The 24,886-nt window shown below is 43.2% G+C and overlaps 2 protein-coding genes across 13 annotated transcripts in view; both read left to right on the plus strand.

The window, feature by feature from the left end:
- PTN (pleiotrophin) overlaps positions 1-15,788 on the plus strand; it is a 112,911-nt gene extending 97,123 nt beyond the window's left edge. For 6 of the 12 annotated variants that reach the window (XM_042851936.2, XM_042851930.2, XM_065565925.1 and 3 more), the window contains one exon: positions 9,456-9,740. In XM_042851936.2, coding sequence (XP_042707870.1) covers positions 9,456-9,508 — 53 coding nt within the window. In that variant the 3' untranslated portion in view covers positions 9,509-9,740. Of the gene's footprint in view, positions 1-1,216; positions 1,293-8,144; positions 8,323-9,455 lie in introns of those variants that run through there. The other 6 variants (XM_005296352.5, XM_065565955.1, XM_065565961.1 and 3 more) reach the window with 3 other exon arrangements.
- A 6,425-nt stretch (positions 15,789-22,213) lies between these two features.
- On the plus strand, positions 22,214-24,490 carry LOC135975336 (uncharacterized). The gene is made up of 2 exons (XM_065565905.1): positions 22,214-22,926; positions 23,921-24,490. The coding sequence occupies exons 1-2, from the start codon at positions 22,350-22,352 to the stop codon at positions 24,394-24,396; spliced, it is 1,053 nt and encodes a 350-aa protein (XP_065421977.1). The 5' UTR covers positions 22,214-22,349; the 3' UTR covers positions 24,397-24,490.
- The last annotated feature ends 396 nt before the right edge of the window (positions 24,491-24,886 follow it).

The raw sequence follows: 24,886 nt of genomic DNA on the forward strand, positions 1-24,886 counted from the left end.
CCAAAGTGAGAGACAGCTACTGCCCTGAAGAGTTTATGGTCTAAAGAGCTCAGACAGACAAAAGGCAGGAGAAACAGCAGCCCAGAGAGGTAAGGTGACTATCCCAAGGTCGTGGCAGAGCCAGGATTACCCCAAGAGCTCCATCTTGACATAGGTGGAAGACTGCTCAGCTCTAGATGGAACACTGCTTGCTGGGAACTATAGTTTCTGTGAGACGTATTTCTGTATATAGGCCACTGCTTCTGCAGCTGGAGTCAAAGGGATTTTTGCCATTGATTTTGATGGACGCAGGAGTAGATTGTAAAAGAGAAGATTGGCTACGGTCTGGGCTCATCTTGATCTGCTGGCAAGGAGCCTGTGAAGCCCTCAGTTGGTAACGTTGGGGTGCCCTTGATTTGCCTTTGATGGTGACTTGTCAGCACTCTCTGCTCAGGTCTCTTTGGGACCTCCAGCTTTGTCCTCCTTATATGGGTACCTTTGAGAAATCTGAATGTTAGACAAATTACTAATATCTCCATAGAATCAAAAGGCAACATTTATCGGATTGACCCACGCAGAAGCTGCCTCTTATTCAGAAGAAAGAAAATGCGTTCAGGAGAGGGAGAAAGAAGAGGCAGATTTTTTTTAGCTTTGAAAGAATATTATTTTTCAAAACCTCATATTCTCAGATGTTTCACAATCCTGCAGAGGTTTTTTTTAAAAAAAATCAAAATTCTAAGAGCTTCCTGGATACCAAGTTTCAGCATTTTTTTCATCCTTTGGTTTGTATGTCTGATTCCTTTTTGTGTGCTGCCCCAAATGGTGAAAAAGACTAAATGTCATATGACTGTCATTTACCCTTTGGGACCACAAAGGTCTCCATTAGCATTAATGCAAAACTTTGTGCATGAAAAGTTTAAACAGTCTGAGTATCCTGATGCTTTTACATGCTCGTTGCCTCACTCTCCTGGCTTTCAGCCGCACACTCGGCCTGCTTTGGCATTCATCAGTGCCTTTCAGCAGTGAAAGGGCCTGAAGCTGTGGGACTTATAGGGATAAAAGATATGCCATCAGCAAATGTTTACACTCATTACCATTCCAAGCAGTGAAAGAGCTCCCTTTCCTTCTTTCTCTCCTTTCTCTTTCTTTCTTCTTCACTTCCTTCCTTTCTATCCTTCCTTCTTCCCCTTTCTTTCTCTCTCCATCTCCTCCTCTCTGTCTTTTCTTCTTGTCACAGAAGCCTTGAAGCCAGCTCCTTGAAGTGTGGATCACTGATAAAAGCAGTGCCTGTGTCCTTAGTTCACAACAAAGAGGTAATCTGTGGGCAGGTGCAGCAAGCATGACAGAGAAATGCACATAGCTCTTGAACAAATATTCGTTCCCCGGTTTCCGTAAATCACAAGCAAATTATTTTTTGTTAAATTGCAATTTACTAATCTTGGGTAATATATAGTGGCAGCCTACCTGTCAAGTTATCTGGTCATTTTTCTACATGCACATTTGTGTATAATACTCTAGAGCGATGCTTTTGGCTGTTGGGCAGTATCCCATTGGTGTGTGAACACAGAGAGTAAAACCTGAAACAACACGTTGCCCTGGGTCCACAGGTATACCCTCCCATTGGCATTAATGAGAGTTCCTGTGAGTCTCAAAGTCAGGGATTTTGTGGCTTAAATCCTGCTGGATGCTTGGAGGGGACTCAACACTGCTCTGGTCATTACTTTCTTTTCTTCCTACATCAATCACAGAATGTTTCTTGCACGTACAGCTGGAAGGGCTCCAGCAGTGTTGCCAACACTAACAATTTTATCACAAGTCTTACTATATTTGGTATTTTCTAAAAGCCCCAGCTTCTGGAGTTAGGTGATTATATGAACATCTCAGCTTTCATTTTAAAAGAAAAGGAAGTTCTTAGCTTTTGGTTGCAGAAAAAAGCCTGAAAATGGGACCGACTATAACCCTAAAGGCTTAAGTACTAGAATGTGAAGAAAAGGAATCTCAAATTATTATCGTTATTATTAAATCTCATAATTTCAAAGCCAATTTAGTGGTTTTTCAGGGCCTTACTCCTGATTTTTGAATGCTTGGGGTTGGTGATACTGCTCCTGTGACTGGCTTTCTGGTGTGATGAATATGCCCGAACAGGCAGAGCATTTGGTTCAAATACTTGTTTGATTCCGTGTGGCTTATGTTCCCGAGACAGGAAATCTCATGAAAACATTGCCTTTCTTACTGTATCATAGCACTGAACATTCAATCCAGGCTAACTGCAGGGAGTGTAGAGGTGCACAAAAACTAAAATGGAGTAAATGGACTTTTTAGTTCCTCCAAATTTCAGTTCAGGCTTGAGTCCCACTTTAGATAGATGTTCAAAGTGCTCTTTTTTTAATTTGAAACCTGTGCCATGATGGTCTCATACAGTTTCAATATGACGAAAGGGCAATTTTCTGGGAAAAAAAATCCTGTGACTGAAATTATTAATTATTATTATTATGATGTGTTTATTATGGTAGTGCCTAAGGACCAACTGAGAATGGGGCCCCACTGTGCTAAGTGCTATACATACAAGAGTAGTAGAAAGTCCCTGCCCCAAACAGCATAAAATGTATGTAGATAAGACAGCCACAGATTAGAGGGAAAGAGAGATTGATTGATTGATTTTTGTCAGTTAGCCATGTTTGTTAAACTGTATTTAGGATTGAAAACGGTTATTTTCACCAGTTCAAAAATATTTCCATGTTTTATTGCATCCTGCTGAGTAAAAAGTGGCTTATTCTTAAAGATTCTGACATGCATAGAGAGTGTGCTGCTATCAAATGATGGTGGTTTCTAAATAAGGGATTGAGCCTGCTGCCAATGAAACCAATGGAATGTTTGTCACTGGCCATTGTGGGAACAGGATCAGACCCATAGTGGCTCTGTTCTAATCAAAGACCATTCCTGATCCTGCTCAAGTGAATATTCCTTATGCATGGCACTACTCTGATGAGTAAGGAGTGCTGGTGTGATTAATGGTTGCAGGCTTAAATCCATATACAGCCACACATACGCTCTTTCTGAGGTGTATTTGTATGCAGTACAATGATAGGCTATTTCTTTATTTGGAGGAAATGCTTTGGGTTCCAGCAAGTGGCTATTTTGTTGTGAAGCACACTTGATTGCCATTCTGTGTCTGTATTACCAGTTAGCCTGAACTCTATCTCTGCATGTGTACTGCCTAGTATTCTGGTTTCTACTTGGGTTGGGGCATTGAAATACTATTGTGGTTTCCAGCTGGACAGGGGCATTGGGAAGTATTTAAGAAGTGATTTGGGGGGGAAGAGGGAAAACATAGTGTCAAGTTTTAGATACACACTTTTTGCTAAACATCCAGACAAAATGTTAATAACTGGAGGTGTGTGAATAACTGATTTGCTGCCTGTACAGAAAAAAATTGGTTTGAGTTGAAGCAAAATAATTTTTTCTTTAATGTTTCAGTGAACTGAACAATTGAAAAAATAAATAATTTTGAATGGAACTAAATGTTTCATTTTCAAGCTTTCAAAAACTAATAATTTAAAAAAAATAAAATTGAAGTAAATTTCTAAATGAAAGTTGTTTCAATTAAAAAAAATTGAAAGGTTTCATTTTGAAAATGTCAACACAAAATATGTCCATGGGAGGGGGGGAAGGGGGGAATGTTTTAATACGTTTTTTCAACTGAAGCTGTTTTGGTTGACCTGAATTTACATTTTGCATTGGAAAAAAAAATAGTTTGAAAATTTTTGCTGAGGTCTGTTAATGACACTTTAGTTGGATTTAGTTAAAATAGTTGGGGCCATACCTGGCCCATCCTTTGGTTTCTTTCTGCTGCTCCAGTGATGCAAGGAGAGTGTAAAGGGCCCTAATAGGGCAGTTAAGGGTTCCTCTTATAAGAGAGAATCCCCATCTGGCATAGAGATGGTGTAAAAGTCTTCATACTCCCTCCCCTGGCTCCCCAGCATAGTGTATAGCATAAAGACAGAGGGAGAGGGCAGATCTGGGCTACTGCTACATTCCAGCAAACCCCAGTCAGATTAATAGCCCCTAGGGGAGAGCATAAATGTGGCAAAGAGCCCCCTCTGCCATTCTGTGTGCTGAGTACAATTTGACTGAACTCAAGGATCGAGCCCTTTAATTGTTAACTTTTACCTTACTGATGCCATTGATTTCTTTACTGGGGCCCCTCCTGCATTGCAGTGATCGGTGCCTGAGGTGCCTTTAAGTGAATGCTGCAGTGGGTAAATTCAAGTTAGAATTACAGGCGAGTGGGTAGGCACCTGCCTCTCATCTGTTCATAGCTCCTCATAACAGCTCCGGTGATTATAACTAACACATGTCAGGTGCAAACAAATTCCCCATGGCCAACGCACAGCTGATGTGCAGAGTCTGTGACTTCCTCTTTGCAAATATGGCATTCATTAAATGGAAAAGCTGCAGGAGCCTGCTGCTGATACAGAGCACTTGCAAAGCTGGCAGTGTTCTATGAGGGCAGGCAGCACTGACAATACTGCCTCACCTGGCATCTCCCGATTCAGTGCTGTGCAGCAGAGAGAGAGAGAGAGAGAGAAAGAGATCAGGCTGCTGTGTGGGGACAGTTAGCATTGGCAACAGCAGTGCAGTGACTCTTCCATCCCAAAGGCTCATTATCACTGGAGACAGCTTGACAGATTACCGCAGAAGGCAGGCTGAGACCACATTAAAAAGCCTAATAGGAAATGTGGTCCCCACCTAATGTTCTGAAGTGAAGGTCTTGCATCCAATCTGTGCCAAGGTGAATCAGACCCAGATGGCGTCTCATGCCTGGGATAGGAACATGAAAAAGTGGCTTATCAGATACCGTGTATCCAATGGATCTTTCCCCCGATTCCCTTTGTTCAGCAGATAGGGGGAATGAGACTGTAGAGGTTTCAGATAATTTGCCATTGCCCTGTGAGCTAGTCAGGGCTTCCAGACAAGGGGTCAGCTCTGGCACTGCTAGCATTATGATCCTGCAGTCAAATCAGACTGCCACAGGCAGGAAACTAGCTCAGGGCTGAGTGAGCGACGTGGCATGGGTTCCTGTGTGGCCCCAGAAGCTGACTTGCTATTGTACAATACAAGTTACTTTTCTAGTGTGGAATTAGGAGGAGGATGGAAATGAGAGCCACACAGCTGCAGAGCTGTGGGCTGAACAGTGGGCAAAAATGAACAAAATACAGTTCAAAGCAGCTTCCAAACTTAACTGTGGAGATGCTACAATCTATAATCTCTGCAATAAAGAGAGGAGCGTAGCAGTTGTTAACCGACACGAGTAGTGGTAACCAGCAGGGTCTGAATACAAAAACCAATGTTTTCAAACCTGACTGCCTAAAATTAGGCCCCTAAATCCATGTTTAGGCAGCTGGGGTGGGATTTTCAAATGAGCCTAAGGCTTGGTCTATAGTTTATGTACCAGTATAACATTCAGTTAGGTTTAATTTTTTTTTTCAACTGATACATTTATACCAGTACAACTCCCAGCGTGGACAGTTGTATTGACATAAAGGTGCAATATATTGGTATAGTCTTTCCCAATCTCAGGTGAGAAAAAGGGCTTGTCTACATTTAAAACGCTGTAGTGCTTCAGAGAAGACACTACCTATGCCAACGGGAGCGATTCTCCTGTCAGAGTAGGTAATCCACGTCTCCAAGAGGTGGTGTTAGGTCAACGGGAGAATCTGTGGACAGGTAACTAACCCTCTTCTATCTCCAATGCTTTTAGCAAATTTTACTTGCAGCCTGCAACATTTTCTTCTGCTTTCTCTGAGTCTGAGTGGATTTTACAAATTCCAAGGCTTGTCTGATTGAGGGGGAGAAAGGAAGGGGGAGTAGCTCTAGTGGAAGGGGAGAGAGAGAGACTGGTCTCTTCAGAGGGCCCTTTGTATCATTCAGGAGGATCAGTAACGCTATGCCCCATCTGTACCAATTATTGCTCAGGGCTGGTGTACACTGAACACATGCATCGACATAGCTATGTTTCTCAGAGATGTGAAAAACCCACCCTCCTACAAGATGTAGCGGTGCAGACCCAACCTGCAGTGTAGACAGTGCTAGGTTGATGGAAGAATTCTTTAGCTACCACCTCTCAGGGAGATGGATTAATTAGGCTGACGGGAGAATTCCTCCCATCACTGTAGGTAATATCTACACTGAAGCGCTACTGCAGCGCAGTTGCAGTGCTGCAGCTATGCTGCTGTAGTGGTTTAAGTGTAGACATACCCTTAGAGTTAGGCCTGGTCTACACTAGAAAATTAGGTTGGTTTAACTACATCCGTCGGGGTGTGAAAAATCCACACCCCTGAGCAGCGTAGCTACATCAACCTAATCCCTCCTGTCAGCCTAGTTAGTGTCTACACCAGTGGTCTCAAACTCAATTTACCTTAGGGCCAGGGCCAGTCCTCAAATCCTCCCAGCGGGCCAAGAATGTGACTGAAGATGGTGTTCAGAAAAGAAAATGTTTATATTGTATTTTTCATTTCGAATTTCTTAGAAATAATAAAACTGTCATAACAACTTTATACAATCCTTCACCTGCCAGAGAGTTTTTAGTGTTTGCCAGACACCTGGCAACGCTTCAGTTCTGTCAGTTTGTTGATGTTTGGCCTCAGTGACTGAGCAGTTGAAACCTTCAGGATTGCAGCAAGGTGTGCATCAGATAATTGTGTTTGGTGTTTTGACTTGTTTATTTTCATTATGGAAAAAAGTGACGCTGCCTCCAAGGCTGACTCTGCCTAGCAACCAGTAATGGTATCTCTGTCCCTCTTCCCCCAGCCAATGGGAGCTGCGGGGGGCAGTGCCTGCCGCAGACATTGCCGGCAGTGTGGCTGCATGCGTCTCTCCTCCGCGGGCCGGGACTTTGAGACCCCTGGTCTACACTTAAGCGCTGCAGCTGCACTGCACTGTAGTGTTTTTAGTGTAGACAAGTCCTTACTTAGCACATTCTATGGGGTGGCAAGGAAAATGAAGTGAAAAATGGATGCTGGCTCTGGGGATTTCATAGTCTTCTATTTTTTCCTGAGGTTGGTTTCCTTTGGCTTCAGTAACCAAGAAATAGGAGATAGATTACAGGGGGAACCTTTCTGCTCAAGATACTCAGAGCCAGATCCTAAGCTGGTGTAAAACGGTGTAGCTTTATTTACTTCAGTGGAACTATGCAGATTTACCTCAGCGGATGAGTCCCAGATCATCAAGTTTAATGATGCAATCAGAGTAAAAAGTCATACCCAGCCATCCAACTCAGAACTCTGAAGTGCTAGTGAAGAACACTAACCAAATCAGCACCTGGCAAACTCCTGGCTTGGAGGCTGACATTTGTCCTGTGATTTCAACATGGATTTTTTTCCTATAAAGGGAAGAAGTGATGGTGTGATTTGATGGAGAGTGACGCCTAGTGGTTAAAGCAGGGTCGGACAGCTAGGACTCTTGAGTTGTGTTCCCAGTTCTGCCACTACTTGCTGTGTGGTCCTGGGAAAGAAGCTTAACTGTGCCATGCCTCGGTTTCTTCATATGTATATTGAGTATAATATAAACGGTACTGTATTTCACAGTGGCATTGTGAGGATTAAGTAATGTTTACAGAGAGGTTTGTGATCCACCAATGAAAAATGACTTACAAGAGTAGTCCAAGTGTCATGCTGTCTGGAATGACTCATGACCGAGACTGCCAGCCTCAGGGCAGACTGTCAAAAAGCAGGGCAGACACCCCACACTGGTTGTATGTTCTATAATTAGATTTCACCAACCCAGAAAGAAATGTGAACTCTCAAAGTAATACAGTAGTTTTATAACAGAGTCACAGACAGTCCCCTAAGACACTCCAGCCTATCTTGCCAGCCAGGCAAGCTGGACTCTGTGATAAATGGTCACTTACACCCAAACTCACAAAATATTCAGGTTGCTCCCAGTCCCAAAGAAGCAGTCACTTACCCTAGATCAATTTGTACCTTAGATCTCATACCATAGCCAATCCTGTAATAAACTAACTAAAGGTTTATTAACTAGGAAAAAGAAGTAAGAGAGTTCTTTACAAGACAGAGCAAGCAAGCATGTATACACAAATGAGTTTCAGTGTGTGATTCAAAAGGTGACAGAGCTGTAGTAATCTGCCAATTCAAAATGTCTTTCAGGACTAAATCATGCCAAGCAGCATGGGAATCTCTTTGCTTATGTTTAGGAATCTTTGCCCCTCAGAATCCAGACAGCATAAAAGAGATTCAGTTTCTTCTTGTCAGGGATTTTTATCCCCTCCACTCCAGAATCCAAAACTGATGGGATGAGTTCATGCACAAGTCTCTCCTACCTGGAGGAAGGTAGGAAAGCAGTTAACAGGGCCTCTGTCCTTTGATGCTACATAATACCTCATTTACCATCAATGGGCCATCTTGTGTGCAGGGTGAGCACTTTGACTTAATTAATGCTTCTTTTCCTGTTTAGTGAGTTACACAATTACAGAGGTTTACAAGGCAAACACTCATAACTTTATAACATGAGCTGCAGCCATTGATCTTACTTATAACCACCAAGGTTATAAATGAGATCAATACATGCTGCATCCTACAAGCATTTTATAAAGTCTAAACACATTCTTAGTGATTTAACATCTAACATCTATTTTGATAATGCTAACACACGGGTACACAAGATTGGTTTCCAGCTATCCATTTGTATGTGTTCAGTAAGGCCTGGGGCCTTGTCATGAGCTGGCACCTGGTCTGCCAGCGTCACACCATATACTTCCCCTAACCCCCAAATTCCTCTTGTTCATAATCTTTTGCTAGGCTACACTATGAACTTGATTTATCTATAAAAGAGCATGACATAGGAACCTTAAATTAAATCTATACTGTTGTTTCCTCACTCACTCAATGTTAGCCATGTACTACTCCATACCCCTTAGCGACAAAACCCTGGGTGACTACGGTCCGGGCCAACAGTGGGTGCATTTTGTGTCTGAGTTTGGACTGGATTTTAAATCCAGGTGCTGTTCTGAACAAAAAGGGGAGACACTGGCAGAACAGGGCCCAGGGAAGCAAGAGAGCTTTCTCACCACCCTCTGGAGTCACTCTGACGTTCGGAGAAAGCCAAATGAAACAGAAAGGAAATGAGGGAGGTGTGTGTGTGCAAAGCTTTTCTCCAGCTCTCCACTGAGCCGTGACCTGGTTTCTCCAGGAGCTGCCTGCTGTTTTCTTATTTTCTAAGCAAGTGCCTAAGACAATGCCTTGCATGCCAAACAGAGTCAGCCAATCAGATAGGAAAGGTCCTGATCCTTCCCTCTTTTTTTATTTTTCTTCCCTGGCTCTGAAATAACAGTTCTTGTGTCCACAGAGAAGATAGGGGGAAAAAGCTTCTCTTACCTGCCTGAGCACTGGGTTAAGTGTTGTTGTTTTTTTGGTACTGTATTTAGCTATTAATATTTTTCATTGTTGTCATCTTGGCAGAACCCAAGAAGAAGAAAAAGGAAGGCAAGAAACAGGAGAAGATGCTGGATTAATAGAAGCCATGCTGGGCAGCAGGAGAAAGGGACATCAGCAAACGTGATCAGTTAACAGTTTCATTTACATCTAGGCAATTTACCCTAAAATTATTTATAGCTTAATTGTACAATAGGAGGAAAAACGCACACACACACACACACACACCTTTTTTAAAATGTTACTCTAGTATTTTTTAATGTATAACCCTAACAACATTTTAGAGGCCTGCAATAAAGAACTGTAATTTCATTCAGAAAATTATTTCTACGGTATATTGAACAATGTAGAGTATTTTAAGGTATTTTTCCCCTCAAGTCTTATTTTAGATGTCAATCTGGATAAGTTACTCCATGCAGGCAGAACCTTGAGCCTGTGGAAGTCAGTGGGGCAGTGTGTGGGAGCAGGAGTCTGCCCACATGCAGTAACGTGTAAGATTCAGGCCTTGGGTCTGAAACAAACAGGACTTTTTTGGGGGTGGGGTGGGGAGGGGAAGTCTTGTCACAACTAGAGAATTGTGTGGAAACTGTCTGGGATGGGTGGGAAGGTTTAGTATTTGCTGGCAAAAAGTAAGAGGGGGTGGGACAGTAAGTATTCAGTTCAAAATACTACTGTTTAAAATCTCATTGTTTCTACCACTGGCACTTTATTGGCAACAAGAATGGTGAAATCCTCTCTAGAAAGCTGGGGTAGGCAAAGTCCTCAATTTTCACAGTGTGGCACTTGGCTGAAAAAGTGCTTGTCATCGTGAAATAGGGTGACCAGATGTCCCGATTTTATAGGGACAATCCAGATATTTGGGGCTTTTTCTTACATAGGTGCCTATTACCCCCCACCCTCTGTCCCGATTTTTCACACTTGCTATGTGGTCACCCTATCGTGAAACAACATCAAAACTCTCCTTTTGTTTTCATGAAAAATTCAAAGTAACAGAGAAAAATGTTTCCCTCTCTTTACCTGAAATCCTGCAAAAATACCTTCAACCCTCTCTTCCCCAGCAGGGGAATATCCTTTTCATGCAGTCTTGTTGGAAGCATTGGGTTTTTGCCTTACCCATCTCCCAGTGGTGTCAGTGCGAGCCTTCCTATTGATTTTAATTGGAACTGGTTGAGAAATAGTATTTTCAGCAGAAAAAATTGAAATACATGATTTTTTTTTAAATGGTCATGGAATTTTTCAGGTTTTTCCAGAAAACAAAAATGGAAAAAAATTGTTTTTTTGAAACAAAAAAACATTTTTTTTCATTCACCCGCTTCCTCTCCCCTTTTCTTTTATCCCATTAGAAAAAAGGGAAAGTGAAAACCAAGAAAGGTTTTGTTTTTTGTTAAAACTTGGAAAATTTCAATCAAAATAAAATTTTTCTGTGAAAAATTTCATTTAAAAAGTATTTTGTGGAGGGAAAATGTTGATTGAAAAAAAAATTGACCAGCCCTAATTTTAATAGATATTGGATCTGTCCTTTTCTTGAGGGTACAGGAGGGCTGATCATTTCTTATTTTAGCCCACTATTTCAATTGACTGTGAGGCTCAGGGAAAAGGCATCTTTTATATGAGTGAAAGTGCTACCCAGCTGGCTCCTGGAAAGTCCCATAAAAGGGCTACACTGGGGAGAAGCCTGGTTTTTCAGTCAAGACAACATTTAGGAGTTTAAGGAATTTCAGTGCCCAAATGCCACTCGATTTGCATTTGAAAATCCCAACCTTCTAGTACAAGGGATAGGATTTGGCTGCATAGGAAAGCAGGAATTTTTGCAGGGAAGTCCTATGGCCTGTGTTACGCAGGTCAGACTAGATTATCACAATGGTCCCCTTTCAACTTAAAATATATGAATCAATGAGAACCTGCCGACATTAGTGGTTTTGCACTTGGTGTAGGGGGAGTCCATCTGAACAGATCACGCTACAGGACTGGGGCATGGCTTGTAGAAATGGTGGAGCTTCTTTTCCTCACACTAACACACTAAAATCCCACCACCACCGTATCAAATAAACTCCAGGCACATACTCTTTGTGCTCTCCCTGGTTCTGGAATGGAAAGGATGCTTTAGGCTATGTCTTGCAAGGCAGAAGTTCTCAAACTGCTCTCCGGAGCTCTCCTTCACCCCCTGCATCCTGTAACAGTGTGAGACACAAGCAGTTGCTGGAAAGGAAGGTGGTTCCAGGAGGAAAGAGTTTCTTTCACTCAAAGGCTTGCCAACACACAGACGTGCACAGCTTACTAAGGCTTGGTTTACACTTAACACTTATGCAAGCATAAGTATGTTGGCCAGGAGTGTGAAAAACACATACTCCTGGTTGGACATAGCTATGCCTACCACACCCCCAGTATAGATGCAGCTATGCCAACACAAGAGTGCTTCTGTGAGCATAGCTACTGTTATATGGGGAGGTAGGGTTCTTATGTCGATGGAGTTCTCTTGGTCTACAATGGGGGGGGGCTATGCCCATGTAGCTATGTTGGCATAGGCTTTGTAGTGGAGACATAGCCGAAAGATGTGATGTTGCCCCAATGTAGTGAAACTGGTGCAGCTTTGCATGTGGACGCTCTTAAAACATTTTAAACCTGGCTTACCTTGGTGTAGCTTGCCTCTATTAAATGAGGAGCTGTCAGGAGTTGATAATGCTGCAGACAGATGGCCTCATTCTCCTCTGATATATACTGGGCTAAAAGTTTTATAAAGAGGACTACTCTCCCCTTCCACCTGTAAGGGGTTAGAAGTGGATGTAAGTGGCCCCGCTTCAGGAATGGTTTCCATCTTCATTTGCTACAGCTATAATATGGCGCTGAGGGAATGATAAGTATCCCTAAAATAACATGACCTCCTAGGGACACTCAAAACCAGTAGAGAGAGATGAAATGCCATGCTTTGGCTTGAGATGCATCTGAGTGCGAACCCTGGATTCAAACACCTGCAAATTTGGGGACGTTGGGATCTAGATTCAGATCCACATTTTGTGGCTTGGGATGCTGCCTAGTTTTAACATTGCTCCTGACAGAAACACCCCATGCTGAAATGGAGGTCCCTGTTTGTAACACTAACACTGTGTCACCCAGCAATCAGGATCATCTAATGATGTTGTGCCATTCTTTCCAGATCTACTTTTCAGGGGAGAGGGATGTTGCAATTTTGAGAACCATAAAAATCAGCAATCGGAAGCAGCAGCTTGCTTGGGCTCCTGGTTCAGAATAGCTAGGTGCCAACTCAGAAATCATTCTATTAACACCACTTGTGTCCACTTCTCGTGTCTCTTTCTCTCTGTGGAGCAGGATTGACGTGGGAATTGGGTGGAAGTTTTGCTTCTGTGCTTTCTTTGAATTGTGCATTAACTGCAACTAAATGAATATGGAGCATCACTAAAAGCACAAGTGACATGCCTGGGAAATGAAGTCCCTCTGAGCTGACCATTAGCAGGGAATATAAAAAGAAAGGAGTAATATGATCATCTTCATAGCTACAAGAATTCAAGTGGTGTTGATGCGGATAGGAGAAATCGTAACATATTTCCCTCACCTTGGTGCATAGCTATTCCTTCATCGTTTGGCCTCCAGTGATAGGCAATTCAAATAAAGCATGGTGCATTAATTGATAATGATCCAGGGGAGAATGAAAACAGCCACCTAACATGCAATATCCCAGCACTAACCAGGCTCTTAGCCTGAGTGAGGGCCTGATAGATACTTCCAGTTTGTGTAGGGGAATTCCTTCAAGTACTATCAGATTACTTTGTGATTGTTATTAGGATTAAAAGCTATGGGATGAAAGCAGCTGTTCCCTTCTTTCTGCATTCTGGCTATCTCTGTGTGTCAGTATATCACATGATTTGTGTCTTCTGAACTGAAGTGTTGCTGAAATTGCTCTGCATCGACATCAATTTATGTAAACCTGCCAAGTCTTTTTTAGTGAAATATTTGATCAGCTCTGGCTTTTCAACACAAACCTCCCAGAGCCGTCCACAGTGGAGAAAAAGGTGGGGAAGGGGAATCTCCCTTTCCATTCTTTAAGCCCTGCGAGGGGGCATCTCCTGTGAACCTGCAATAGTTTTCCAGGGGTTATTCTCTCAAAAGGAGCGTTCCCCCACTAAATTTTGACAAAGTTGGAGGGTTTCCCTTTGAGCTCCTCAGACTTTTATGGTTCTCAGACTTCTGAAGGCATTGCTGGGGCTCCTCTCCAAACCTGAGCAAATAGTGGTTGGAGGTTTGAAACTGCAATAGCATTTTTGGCCAGGGGTGGGGAGGGGGAGAGGAAGAGCTCTTGTTGAGAGCGATCCAAAGGTCACCTCTGAATGCAGCCACAAGCCTATCACTTCCTGCCCCAGAAAACTCTAGTTCTCCCTACTCGGCCCCTTCATCCCACAGCAGCAGGTCACAGCACTCAAAAATCTCTCTTTGTTTATTCCTGGCACACAGAACTGTAGGCTATGGTGGATCATTGGATGCTTTTTTGCCCATTTTGTGAGTCCTGCACAAAATTAAGTTGAGAATTAATGGGACCCTGGAATTAGGAAGAGGCTGTCCAAATTACATGAGAAGATGGGCTTTTTGGTGAAGCCCTTTCCTCACAAGTCTTCTCTAGCTGAGGGCTTTCTGGTAGAGTGGAACACATCATATGCAATGAAAACTGGGGACTCCAATGTAAAGGAGAACCGCTTCAAACCCACAAGGCTCCCTTTTCAAGTTAAACTGGGAAAACAGTGGAGATCACCCTGACAGCTTCAGTGGGGTTAAGGATGAGGGGATAGAACTTAAAGGGTGGTCAGAAACTGTGTGAAGAAGTTATGGCTTGCAGAAATAAACCCTTATTCATTACTCTTTAGCATTAAGCCTTCCTGGTGTTTTCCTTTGTCTATAAAACTCCTTAAAGTCAAAAGAGGCCCTGAGTCCAGTTGGTTTCTTCCAGCCTTTGACTTCTTGAATGCTGAATGAGCCGCCTATGATGCAACTGTACCCACAGTTCTCTTATTAAATGTCTGACAAAGAGCTTCCTATTTTCAAAAGCAATTGCCCATTTCAGGCTTTGGTGAAGACCGAAGAGGTGTTCCCCAATCAAAGCCAGTTCAAAAGGCCATTTACGGTTCTAAATAGGATAAGAGAAGTTTGCAGAGAGAAGGCTGCAGCTTTGAATTCCATGAGGTAAAGGTAAGAAAATTTACAGCCTATGCTTCCTATCCATACTTACCTTCCTGTAATTAATTATACAGCCTGAATCCCCTCATCCTAATCTGTCTGGCAACAAGAATCTATTTGGTTTCCCCCAGTGAATCGTTACACTTTCAGTGTGGTAATTATGTGATTCATTCAGACTTTCCCGATTGGAGGGGCTTTGACTCTTCAGAGATTTTTTTTTTTTGGTCATCGATGGGTCTTAACAGAAAAGCAGGATACTACTAATGCTTAGAGCTAGAAATTGGCAAATGAGGATGTCACTAAGCAGGCACAACACCTTTCTAGAACAACAGTTTATAGAAACTACAAAGAGTGACTCCATGATTCAAAATGTATCTTAAAAAAATTGTGGCACCAATCTAAAATAATAAAAATAGAAAGGGCCCTTTCCCTTGTGTAATGAATTAGACCTGGGCAAAGTGAGCACAATGACTTCACCAGATACAAGCCAGCAGAGAATCATGGCCAGCAACTCTATTGTTTTAGAGCCAAGAGTAGTTAAGCAGAGTGCAAAACATTCTTCAAAACAAAGGCTAAGATCTCTGTCTCAGAGTGATGTTCTCTTCTACCACCACCAAGTAAAGGGAAAACCATAGTGGCCTGCCCTGTCCTTGCTGCAACTTCCTAGGAGAGGGATCCAGTCAGAAGTGTTTGAACATAGGAACCGGGGATGGGGAGGAAAGGAGGATGGTTTATGTTGCTGCAAATAAAATAAAACCCTCCCAATCCCTGTAGTTGTGGTATTAAAAATGTAAACGGGAATGAACATTAAAATAACGAATTACAGGCTGAATATTGCACTCAATGAATTTCTAATTATGTACATAAAACCTTACCTTATCTGATGTCTTCTCATGGGTTCTTTCCTTTTCCTTTTCTCTTTTGTTTTTTTTTAATTTGTATATTGATTTTGTAAGCTAGCTGTGTGTTATCTTTTTGATATTTTTCAAACTTGTATGAAAGCCATATATACACATTAGAGGATGAAAGCATTAATCCTGTAACATTCCTTAATGATTCCCTTAACTTGGCAGGATCGTGGGAGGTCCTAGAGAATGTATATGTTTACTGATTGTATCAACATAATTTACTTGCTCTTAGTGGAGATGAAGATGTTAAATAAACTAATACACAGAGGTTTGGCGGTGTCATCATCTGCTTGTTGAAACAATAAGGGACTTTGAAAGTCTCCTGCAAGAATTCCAAAGATTTTTGGAGGGGCTGTATATCTTCCAGTGTGGTGTCAGTTTGATGTCAGCCTTGGGGTGTTGCATTTTTAATAACCCCTTTCTGTATAAATTCTTAGAAAGAGTCTTTATTTGCAGGAAGAAGCCTGGCCAAGTAACAGAGATGGGCAGCTCCTCTGTAGTCATGGGCATCTAGACTGAAGTCTGTCTTCTCAAAATTCCCTCCATTTCCCAGTCCCGTAAAAGGGAAACACTTTATTAATAAACTCCAGAACAGAGACACAACACTGAGAGGTGGGAGAGGAGTTTGGAACCAACTTTCTCATGGTCTCAAATAAGAATATCATGCACTTCCTCAAGAATGGAATCTTCTCCTCAGTCCTTTTCTGCCATGTCTAATCCTTTTGGGGAAGAGGTGTGGCAATGGTGGGGGAAGTAACTGGGCATCAGACAGGAGATAAGATATTTTCATTTCCATTAAGGAACAAAGAAGAGGGGTAATAAAGTGATGATGGCCTATCTGTTCTTTCCATCTCCCTTCCCCTTTTGCCTTCTTAAGTCTTTCTCCTTTGTCTGCCTCCTCTTGTCGTTCCTATTCCCTTTTTCTTTTATTTTTGTTTCCCTTCCCTACTGTTTTCTTAAATATTCAAATACTTTGAATACTCCCCCACCCGCTCTTCTCCTGCTGAAGTGGCAGTTCTATTCCCCACTGATAGGACAAGAGGTGTTATGCCTGGAAGTATGAGCCCAAGCTGGTTGTTGGCTGGATTTGTGATAGAGCTAGGAAAAGTAAATGGGCTTCTAGTACTGTTAGGAAGACAATGAACTACTATTGTAAGCTGTGAAAACTGCCATTGTATTCTTCAAATCGCTAAAGGGCTTGGCAAGCCAAAGCCCACAAGGAAACCAGCTACCTACTCTTATTTATTTATGCAATAATAATCTTCCATAATCTGCCTGGCAAGCATTTACACTATAAAACTGGGATCAGAGAGGGAGTTATGGCAGCTTTAAGCTTCTTTTATGCTGCCTGTATTCTGGGGCTGTTCAGGGGTCTACCCAGGTGTAAGTTATCAAGGTGCTTTAACTTATACTTTGCTTCCTATGTCTCCCTATGTAGGGCACTCTTGTCCCACACCTTCCCTTCACCAAACATACCCACTGTGCCATGTACGTGGTTGGCAGAGAGCCCTTATGGCACTTATACACCAGTGAGGTGCCCCCCCTGGACAGAAGAAATTCTCAGAGGGCTTTTATAAGGCTCATTTATCCTGACAGAGTGGCATAAAGGGATCCTAGTGTACAGTGAGAATCAGGCGCCATGCTTCTAACACCTCTTATGACACTTTTCTACATACCTCTAGAGGTTGCTATGCACACCGTGTTAATTACATAGACCAATGAACATAATAATACCTGGTAGTGAGTGGGAATAGAAGTCAAGTGGCACTTCTAGTCACAGGCTGTAGATGGTTTATGTGGTGCCTAATAACATCAGTTCTTATGTAGGGTAAAGTAAAGGTAATCGCAGCTCCTGCTTCATGGCAACAGCTGATTACCACAGAGATGAGGAATGAATTCTCTCCCTTTCCTTCCAATGTACAACATTTCTCAACTGACTAGTTACCAATGGACGGAAAGGATGGTCGCTTTCTGAAGCCACAGCCAGAGGCAAGATATTTGACTAGATGGACCATAGGTTGGATCTAGCATGGCAAGTTCTATATTCCATTTACAAACCATGGTCACAGCATTCCTGGCTAAAAGTACAACCTTACTCAAGGATGGATATTAGGAAAAACTTTTTCACTAGGAGGGTGGTGAAGCACTGGAATGGGTTGCCTAGGGAGGTGGTGGAATCTCCTTCCTTAGAGTTTTTTAAGGCCCGGCTTGACAAAGCTCTGGCTGGGATAATTTAGTTGGGGATTGGTCCTGCTTTGAGCAGGGGTTGGACTAGATGACCTCCTGAGGTCCCTTCCAACCCTGATATTCTATGATTCTATGATCCTCGGCAAGTTACACTACACATAAAACTACCATTGGCCTTGTAAACTGTAGAACAGTCCCAATGCTGAATGACTGGCCTGCACCAAACAAAACATAAGATCTAAGGGGAAAGAGATTTGTTAAAAATCATAACACTGAAGTAGTGTATAAGTTTAGAATTAATGAACAGAAACCAGCTTGTGCATTGTGAAGAAAACACACACATGCCCAACCCAAGTCTCGACAGATTCTCTGAAAGCCACCACTTTGTGTCACTCTCTAATGAAGCTCTGTGGCTAATCAATGTGTCCTGGCCTTGAGGGATGAGCATGCTGCTCCTGTAGCCCTTGTTCTCTGTGATCTGGGATCAACAGAACAATATTTATTACTAAACATATTTCATGGGGTTTGGTGGAGCAAGAAGTGTTCAGGGTTAAGACCTATGAACACAGGAATATAGGAATTGCCGGACTGGCTCAGACCCATAGTCCATCTAGTCCAATATCCCATCTGACAATGGCCACCACCAGATGCTTAAGAGAAAGGTGCAAAAAACCCCGACAGTCTATTTACCAGAGCAGTGAAAGAGCAAAGAAATAATCCTAGCTGCTCATCCGAGTATCTATATCCCTAAAAGTTTTGGGTATTTCAGTCATCTCCAAGACATTCCTTTAACTCTTTTTGGTTGGCTGGCCATCCTGCAGTATATATTAATAAAAGTTCGCTGCCTTTTTCAAGTGCTTAAGTCAAGTGTCAGGCTCTTAGGGCACTGTGATTAGGGTGGACGTTGGGTGGGATTGATCAAATGCTTAAGGGTTTACAGAATTAGGTTCCAAGTTTGTAAATTGTTCTGGATGAAACTGGCAATGCCTGAGCTGTCAGATGAGAAGGAGCTTCATTCGAATAAAGGTGGGCAGATGTGTGATAAGTCTTATCTCCGTTGCTAAGATGAGGAACATATTTTCAGCAAAGTTCTTGACAGATTCCTGAGGCAGCTGGTTTAAGGCCGTCAGGGTCTGGCATTATAATCTTCACTTATAGTTCTCTGACCCACAAAGCTGAAACATAAGGCATTTGTTTTCTTTGTTTTGCTGCTCCAGTTCCAGTTAACAAAATGCATTTTAGACTAGTTTGGCTGCAAAGAAGAATTCTATGTACACTGGGGACAGCACCTGATTCCCATAAGGCTGCAGAACTGGGCTGACATCAGAATCCAAACATCCTCTGGTCAGTGCAAGCAGAAACATTCCTCTAATGATTTGGACTTGATGTGATACAGTATGAATGTCGTGGATAATTCAGACCAATGGGGAGAAACAGAATCAAAAACACTGTTTAAACACCTTCTGTCCTCCCCACGCCACCCTTCTTGAGGACTCCTGACCAACCTAACAGCACAATACATATGCTAACAAACTTAAACAAAGCCTCTGTTTGTTTGTTAGCATATGTATTGTGCTGGTAAAGCCATTTAAAGAATGAATGTCCTCCCTAGCTGCGTTCTGCTCCTTTAAGGCTAGCCCCGAGTCTTTCTGGTACCTCGTACCTGCTAAAAATCTCTTGCCGGTACTGCGTACAGGAGGGCACCGACTTACTTACACTCCTGGGTGGACTGAACTACAAGCAGCTGAGTCTGAAGAGAAGGCTTGGACTGATCCAAATGTTGTTTGGTTATCCATCTGTTTGATAATAAAATCAAACTCTAGGAAGGGGGAAGAGGGTTTTTTTGACTTTATGCAGGTCATGTAGGCTGTGTCTCATGGCACATGGGAAAGTCACTTACTCACAGGCACTATCCTGAAGGTACATTTGCTCAGCATCTAGTGTTCATCTACCACCAAAGTAAAGAAAACCCCATAATCTTTAAATCAGGCACAATCCTGTCATTTAAATCGCAGCAGTCTTCTGAGCATATAGCATAATGGACAACTTGTGGGAAAAGAAGATTTGACACTAAATAGATAAAGCGTCACAGGGTAATCAGTATGAGAATATCTCTAATCCCTGTTGGGTCCTCTGAAATATGGCAGAGGTTACAGGAATAGCTCCTTAGGCATTTACCATCAACACAATATATTTGCTTTTTGTGATTAGATTAGCTCCCAGTGGCCCAAAGATCAGAGACCTACAAAGAAGGCTTACAGAAACCTTTGTCACTCCCCCATCTGCCTAACCTGCACTAGGTGGCAAATGCCCAGTCCAGCGGATCTGACCCAGAATCCTTGCTCTGAGAGATATTGCAGTCAGTAAATTAAGATGAGAACACAGGAGGAAATGGGAAACACAGGGAGGGGATTGATAGGGAAGAATTAAGGTATATATAGTGGAAGTTGATAGTAATGAATGTAAACCAAAACTATGATTTGTAGAAAATTGATAAGGGAAGCAAAGAGACACAAGGAGAAATCTATGACCAGAACAGTTAAGGACAATAAGAAGGAGTTTTTACAGTATATTTGGAACAAAATAAAAATCCAGATGGAAATGGCAGAATTGTCAAAATAATTCAGACAAGGCAAAAGTGTTCAATAAATACTTTTATTCTGTATTTGAGGGAAAAAACCCAACTCTTTAGTCATAACATATGATAACACTCTTTCCACTCCACTAGCACATTAGGAGAATTAAACAGTAGTACTAAAGTTAGATATTTTTAAATCAGAAGGTCAGGTTAAGCTGCATCCAAGAGTTTTAAAAGAGATGACTGAGAAGCTCATTGGACCATTAATAGTGATTTCCAATCAGTTTTGGAATACTGGGAATGTTCCAGAAGACTGGAAGAAAGCAAATGTGCTAATATTTAAAAAGGATAAATGGGATGACCCCAGTGATTATAGGCCTGTCAGTCTGACACCAATCGTGGACAAGATAGCTATTTGGCTGATGTAGAACTTGATTAATAATGAATTAAAGGAGAGTAGAGTACAATTACTGCCAATTAACATGGGTTTATGGCAAATAGATCCTGTCAAATTAATAACTTTTTTTGATGAGATTACACATTTTGTTGATAAAGATAATGTTATTGATGTAATAAGACTTTTGTAAGGCATTTGACTTGGAACCACGTGTCATTTTGACTAAAAAAACTAGAATGATATACAATTAACATGGCAGACATGAAATGAATTAAAGGCTAGCTAACTGTTAGGTCTGCTAATGTAATTGTAAGTGTGTGTGGGGGGTGTTTTTAGTGGAGTCCCTCAGGGATGTATTCTTGTATCTAAACTCTTTATTTTGATTAATGACCTGGAAGAAAACATAAAATCATCACTGATAAAGTTTGCAGATGACACAAAAATTGGGGAAGTGGTAAATAATGAAGAGGACAGTTCACTGATACAGAGAGATCTGGATTGCTTGGTAAGCTAGGTGCAAACAAACAATATGCATTTTAACACAACAAAATGTAAGTTTATACACCTAGGAACAAAGAATGCAAGCCATACTTACAGGATGGGGGACTCAATCCTGGGAAGCAGTGACTGTGAAAAAGATTTGGGTCTGGATAATCAGCTGAACATGAGCTCCCAATACATCATTGTGACCAAAAGAGATAATGAATGCATAAGCAGGAATCTTGAGTAGGAGTAGATATTTCACTTCTGCATTTGGCACTGGTGTGACTGCTTCTGGACTATTGTATCCAGTTCTGGTGTCCACAATTCAAGAAGGATGTTGACACATTGGAAAGGGTGCAAAGAGCCACAAGAATGATTAAAGGGTTAGAAAACATGTCTTAGAGCTCAATCTATTTAGCTTAATAAAGAGAAGATTAAGGGGTGACTTGATTACAGTCTATAAGTATCTACCTTGGGAACAAATATTTGATAATAGGCTTTTCAGTGTACCAGAGACAGGTATACCATGATCCAATGACTAGAAGTTGAAGATAGAAAAATTCAGATTGGAAATAAAATGTACATTTTTAACAGTGAGGGTAATTAACCACTGCAACAATTGACCAAAGGTTATGGCAGATTCTCCACCAGTGGCAATTTTTAAATCAAGATTGGTTGTTTTTCTAATAGATCTGCTCTAGGAATTATTTTGGGAACATTTTAGACCTATGTTGTATAGGAAGTCAGACTAGATTATCATAATGGTCCTTTCTGGTCTGGGAATCTATGGCCTGGTCTACACTAGGCGTTTATGTCGAAGTTAGCGCCGTTAAATCGAATTAACCCTGCACCCGTCCACACTGCGATGCTATTTAGTTCGACATAGAGGTCTCTTTAATTCGACTTCTGTACTCCTCCCCGACGAGGGGAGTAGCGCTAAATTCGACATGGCCATGTCGAATTAGGCTAGGTGTGGATGGAAATCGACGCTAATAGCTCCGGGAGCTATCCCACAGTGCACCACTCTGTTGACGCTCTGGACAGCAGTGCGAGCTCGGATGCTCTGACCAGCCACACAGGAAAAGCCCCGGGAAAATTTGAATTTGAATTCCTTTTCCTGTCTGGCCAGTTTGAATCTCATTTCCTGTCTGGACATCGTGGCGAGCACAGCAGCACTGGCAACGATGCAGAGCTCTCCAGCAGTGATGGCCATGCAGTCTGGGAATAGAAAGAGAGCCCCAGCATGGACTGATCGTGAAGTCTTGGATCTCATCGCTGTGTGGGGCGATGAGTCCGTGCTTTCCGAGCTGCGATCCAAAAGAAGGAATGCAAAGATCTACGAGAAGATCTCTAAAGACATGGCAGAGAGAGGATACAGCCGGGATGCAACGCAGTGCCGCGTGAAAATCAAGGAGCTGAGACAAGGCTACCAGAAGACCAAAGAGGCAAACGGACGCTCCGGATCCCATCCCCAGACATCCCGTTTCTACGAGGCACTGCATTCCATCCTCGGTGCTGCCGCCACCACTACCCCACCAGTGACCGTGGACTCTGAGGATGGGATACTGTCCACGGCCGGTTCCTCAGACATGTTAGGGGACGGGGAAGATGAGGAAGGAGATGAGGAGGGCGAGGCAGTTGGCAGCTCTCACAACGCTGATTTCCCCGACAGCCAGGATCTCTTCATCACCCTTACAGAGATCCCCTACGAAGCGTCCCCAGCCATTACCCCGGACACAGAATCTGGTGAAGGATCAGCCAGTAAGTGTTGTAAACATCTAAACATTTATTTTTAACAAAACAGGAATATTAACAATTAAAAGAATGGGTTGTTCATGATTAGTGTGCCCTAGGCGCTTAACGGTTTAGTAAGGGGCAGTGCAAGTTTTGAAAAGAAATCTAGCAATGTCCGGTTTTCAGTGATTGTCCTGCACAAGCCGCTCTACTGTGTATTCCCTGCTACTGCAGCTACAGTAAAATGCGGTCTATATGTGCGGGGATAGAGCAGTAATCCTCCTGGGACATCTCGATGAAGCTCTCCTGGAGGTAACTTGAAAGCCGTTGCATGAGGTTCTTGGGGAGAGCGGCCTTATTGGGTCCTCCGAAGTACGACACGTTGCCGCGCCACGAGATTATCAGGTACTCGGGGATCATTGCTCTGCACAGCAGGGCGGCATACGGCCCTGGTCTTTGGAGGCTTTCCCGGAGCATTCTCTCTTTGTCGCTCTCGGAGATCCTCATCAGGGTGATGTCGGCCATGGTGACCTGCTTTTAATTAGGTAGGGGAATGTTAGTGTTGGGACTGCTTTCCCGTTCCTTTACAGAACTGTCACCGCTGGTTTGCAGCCACGCGGTGGAGGCGGGAGAGGGGCAGCCGAAAGGGATCATTCCCGGGGACAGCCGCGAGGGGGTGGGACAGGGGCAGAGTTCCCGCTTGCCGGATTGCTGGCAGCAGGGACTGACATTGATTTAAATGTGAAATGAGGCCAGTGGTAATATAAAAGTTTTAAACTGCCACAAGTGTACGGCTTACCATGTCTGCCTGCAACAGAAATTCCGTTGTGCTGCCTCGCTTCTCAAATGTGCTGTTCAAGACCCCAGGCACAGAATGCGAAGGCCGAGAATTCGACCTTGTGCTGAGTGCGCATGTGAAAGGTGCTGTGCATGGTCTTGTTCACAGAGAAAGACTATGTTCTTTGTTCACAACTACATTTATCTTTCAGAGGAATTCACTCCCTTTTTCCCATTTCCACAGCCCCGTCTGCGACTGTCTCACAACCTAGCCTGGAATCACACTCCCAGAGGCTAGCGCGGATTAGGCGTAGGAAGAAGAGGACACGGGAGGACATGTTCTCTGAGCTTATGGCCTCTTCCCAAGCCCAGGCAGCACAGCAGACCCAGTGGCGGGAGAACTTGACCCGAATGCACCAAGCCAACATGGATCGGGAGGAGAGGTGGCGGCAGGAAGACCAGCAGGCGACTCAAACGCTGCTTGGACTACTGAGGGAGCAAACGGACACGCTCCGGCGCCTTGTGGATGTTCTGCAGGAACGGAGGCAGGAGGACAGAGCCCCGCTGCAGTCCATCTCTAACCGCCCTCCCCCGCCACCAAGTCCCATACCCACCTCACCCAAAGTGCAAAGAAGGAGAGGCGGCAGAGTCCCTGCTAACTCTCACTCCACCCCTGCAGAGAGCTCTAGTAGCAGAAGGCTCTCATTTCCCAAAATTTGAAAAGTTCTTTCCTTCCTGCCTGACACAAGCCCACGTCCAAGTTTCACCTCCCAATGCCATGTGTAGTTGATAATAAAAAATTCGTTTCTGTTAACTACTGTTTCAATCATGTTCTTTTGGAGGAGGAGGGGAAAGGGGGTTGGAAATTGGACAGGACAGTCTCCTTTGGCAGGGTACATAGTCGGGGGCAGGCACAGCAGCAGGGCACATACACAGTGCAGTGATGCAGTGACTAGTTGCCCCGGTTAGTCTGGGAGGTTGTTTTGATGTAATGTTGGGGGGGGGTGGGTTGCTCTGTGACTTTGTGGCGGGGGAGGGCAGTTACAGATCTTAAGCGCCGGTCCTTAGACAGGATCACAGAGCCACACAGCATGGGATCTGTAACCGTCCTCCCCCTGCCACAAAGTCAAATAGACCTCCCATACACACAGTCCCGATCAGGAGGGGTGACAGGCTCCGTTGAAACAAGCATCCCACCGCAGCGGAGCCT

Source organism: Chrysemys picta, chromosome 1 (assembly GCF_011386835.1).
Source record: "Chrysemys picta bellii isolate R12L10 chromosome 1, ASM1138683v2, whole genome shotgun sequence".
Taxonomy (NCBI): Eukaryota; Metazoa; Chordata; order Testudines; family Emydidae; genus Chrysemys; species Chrysemys picta.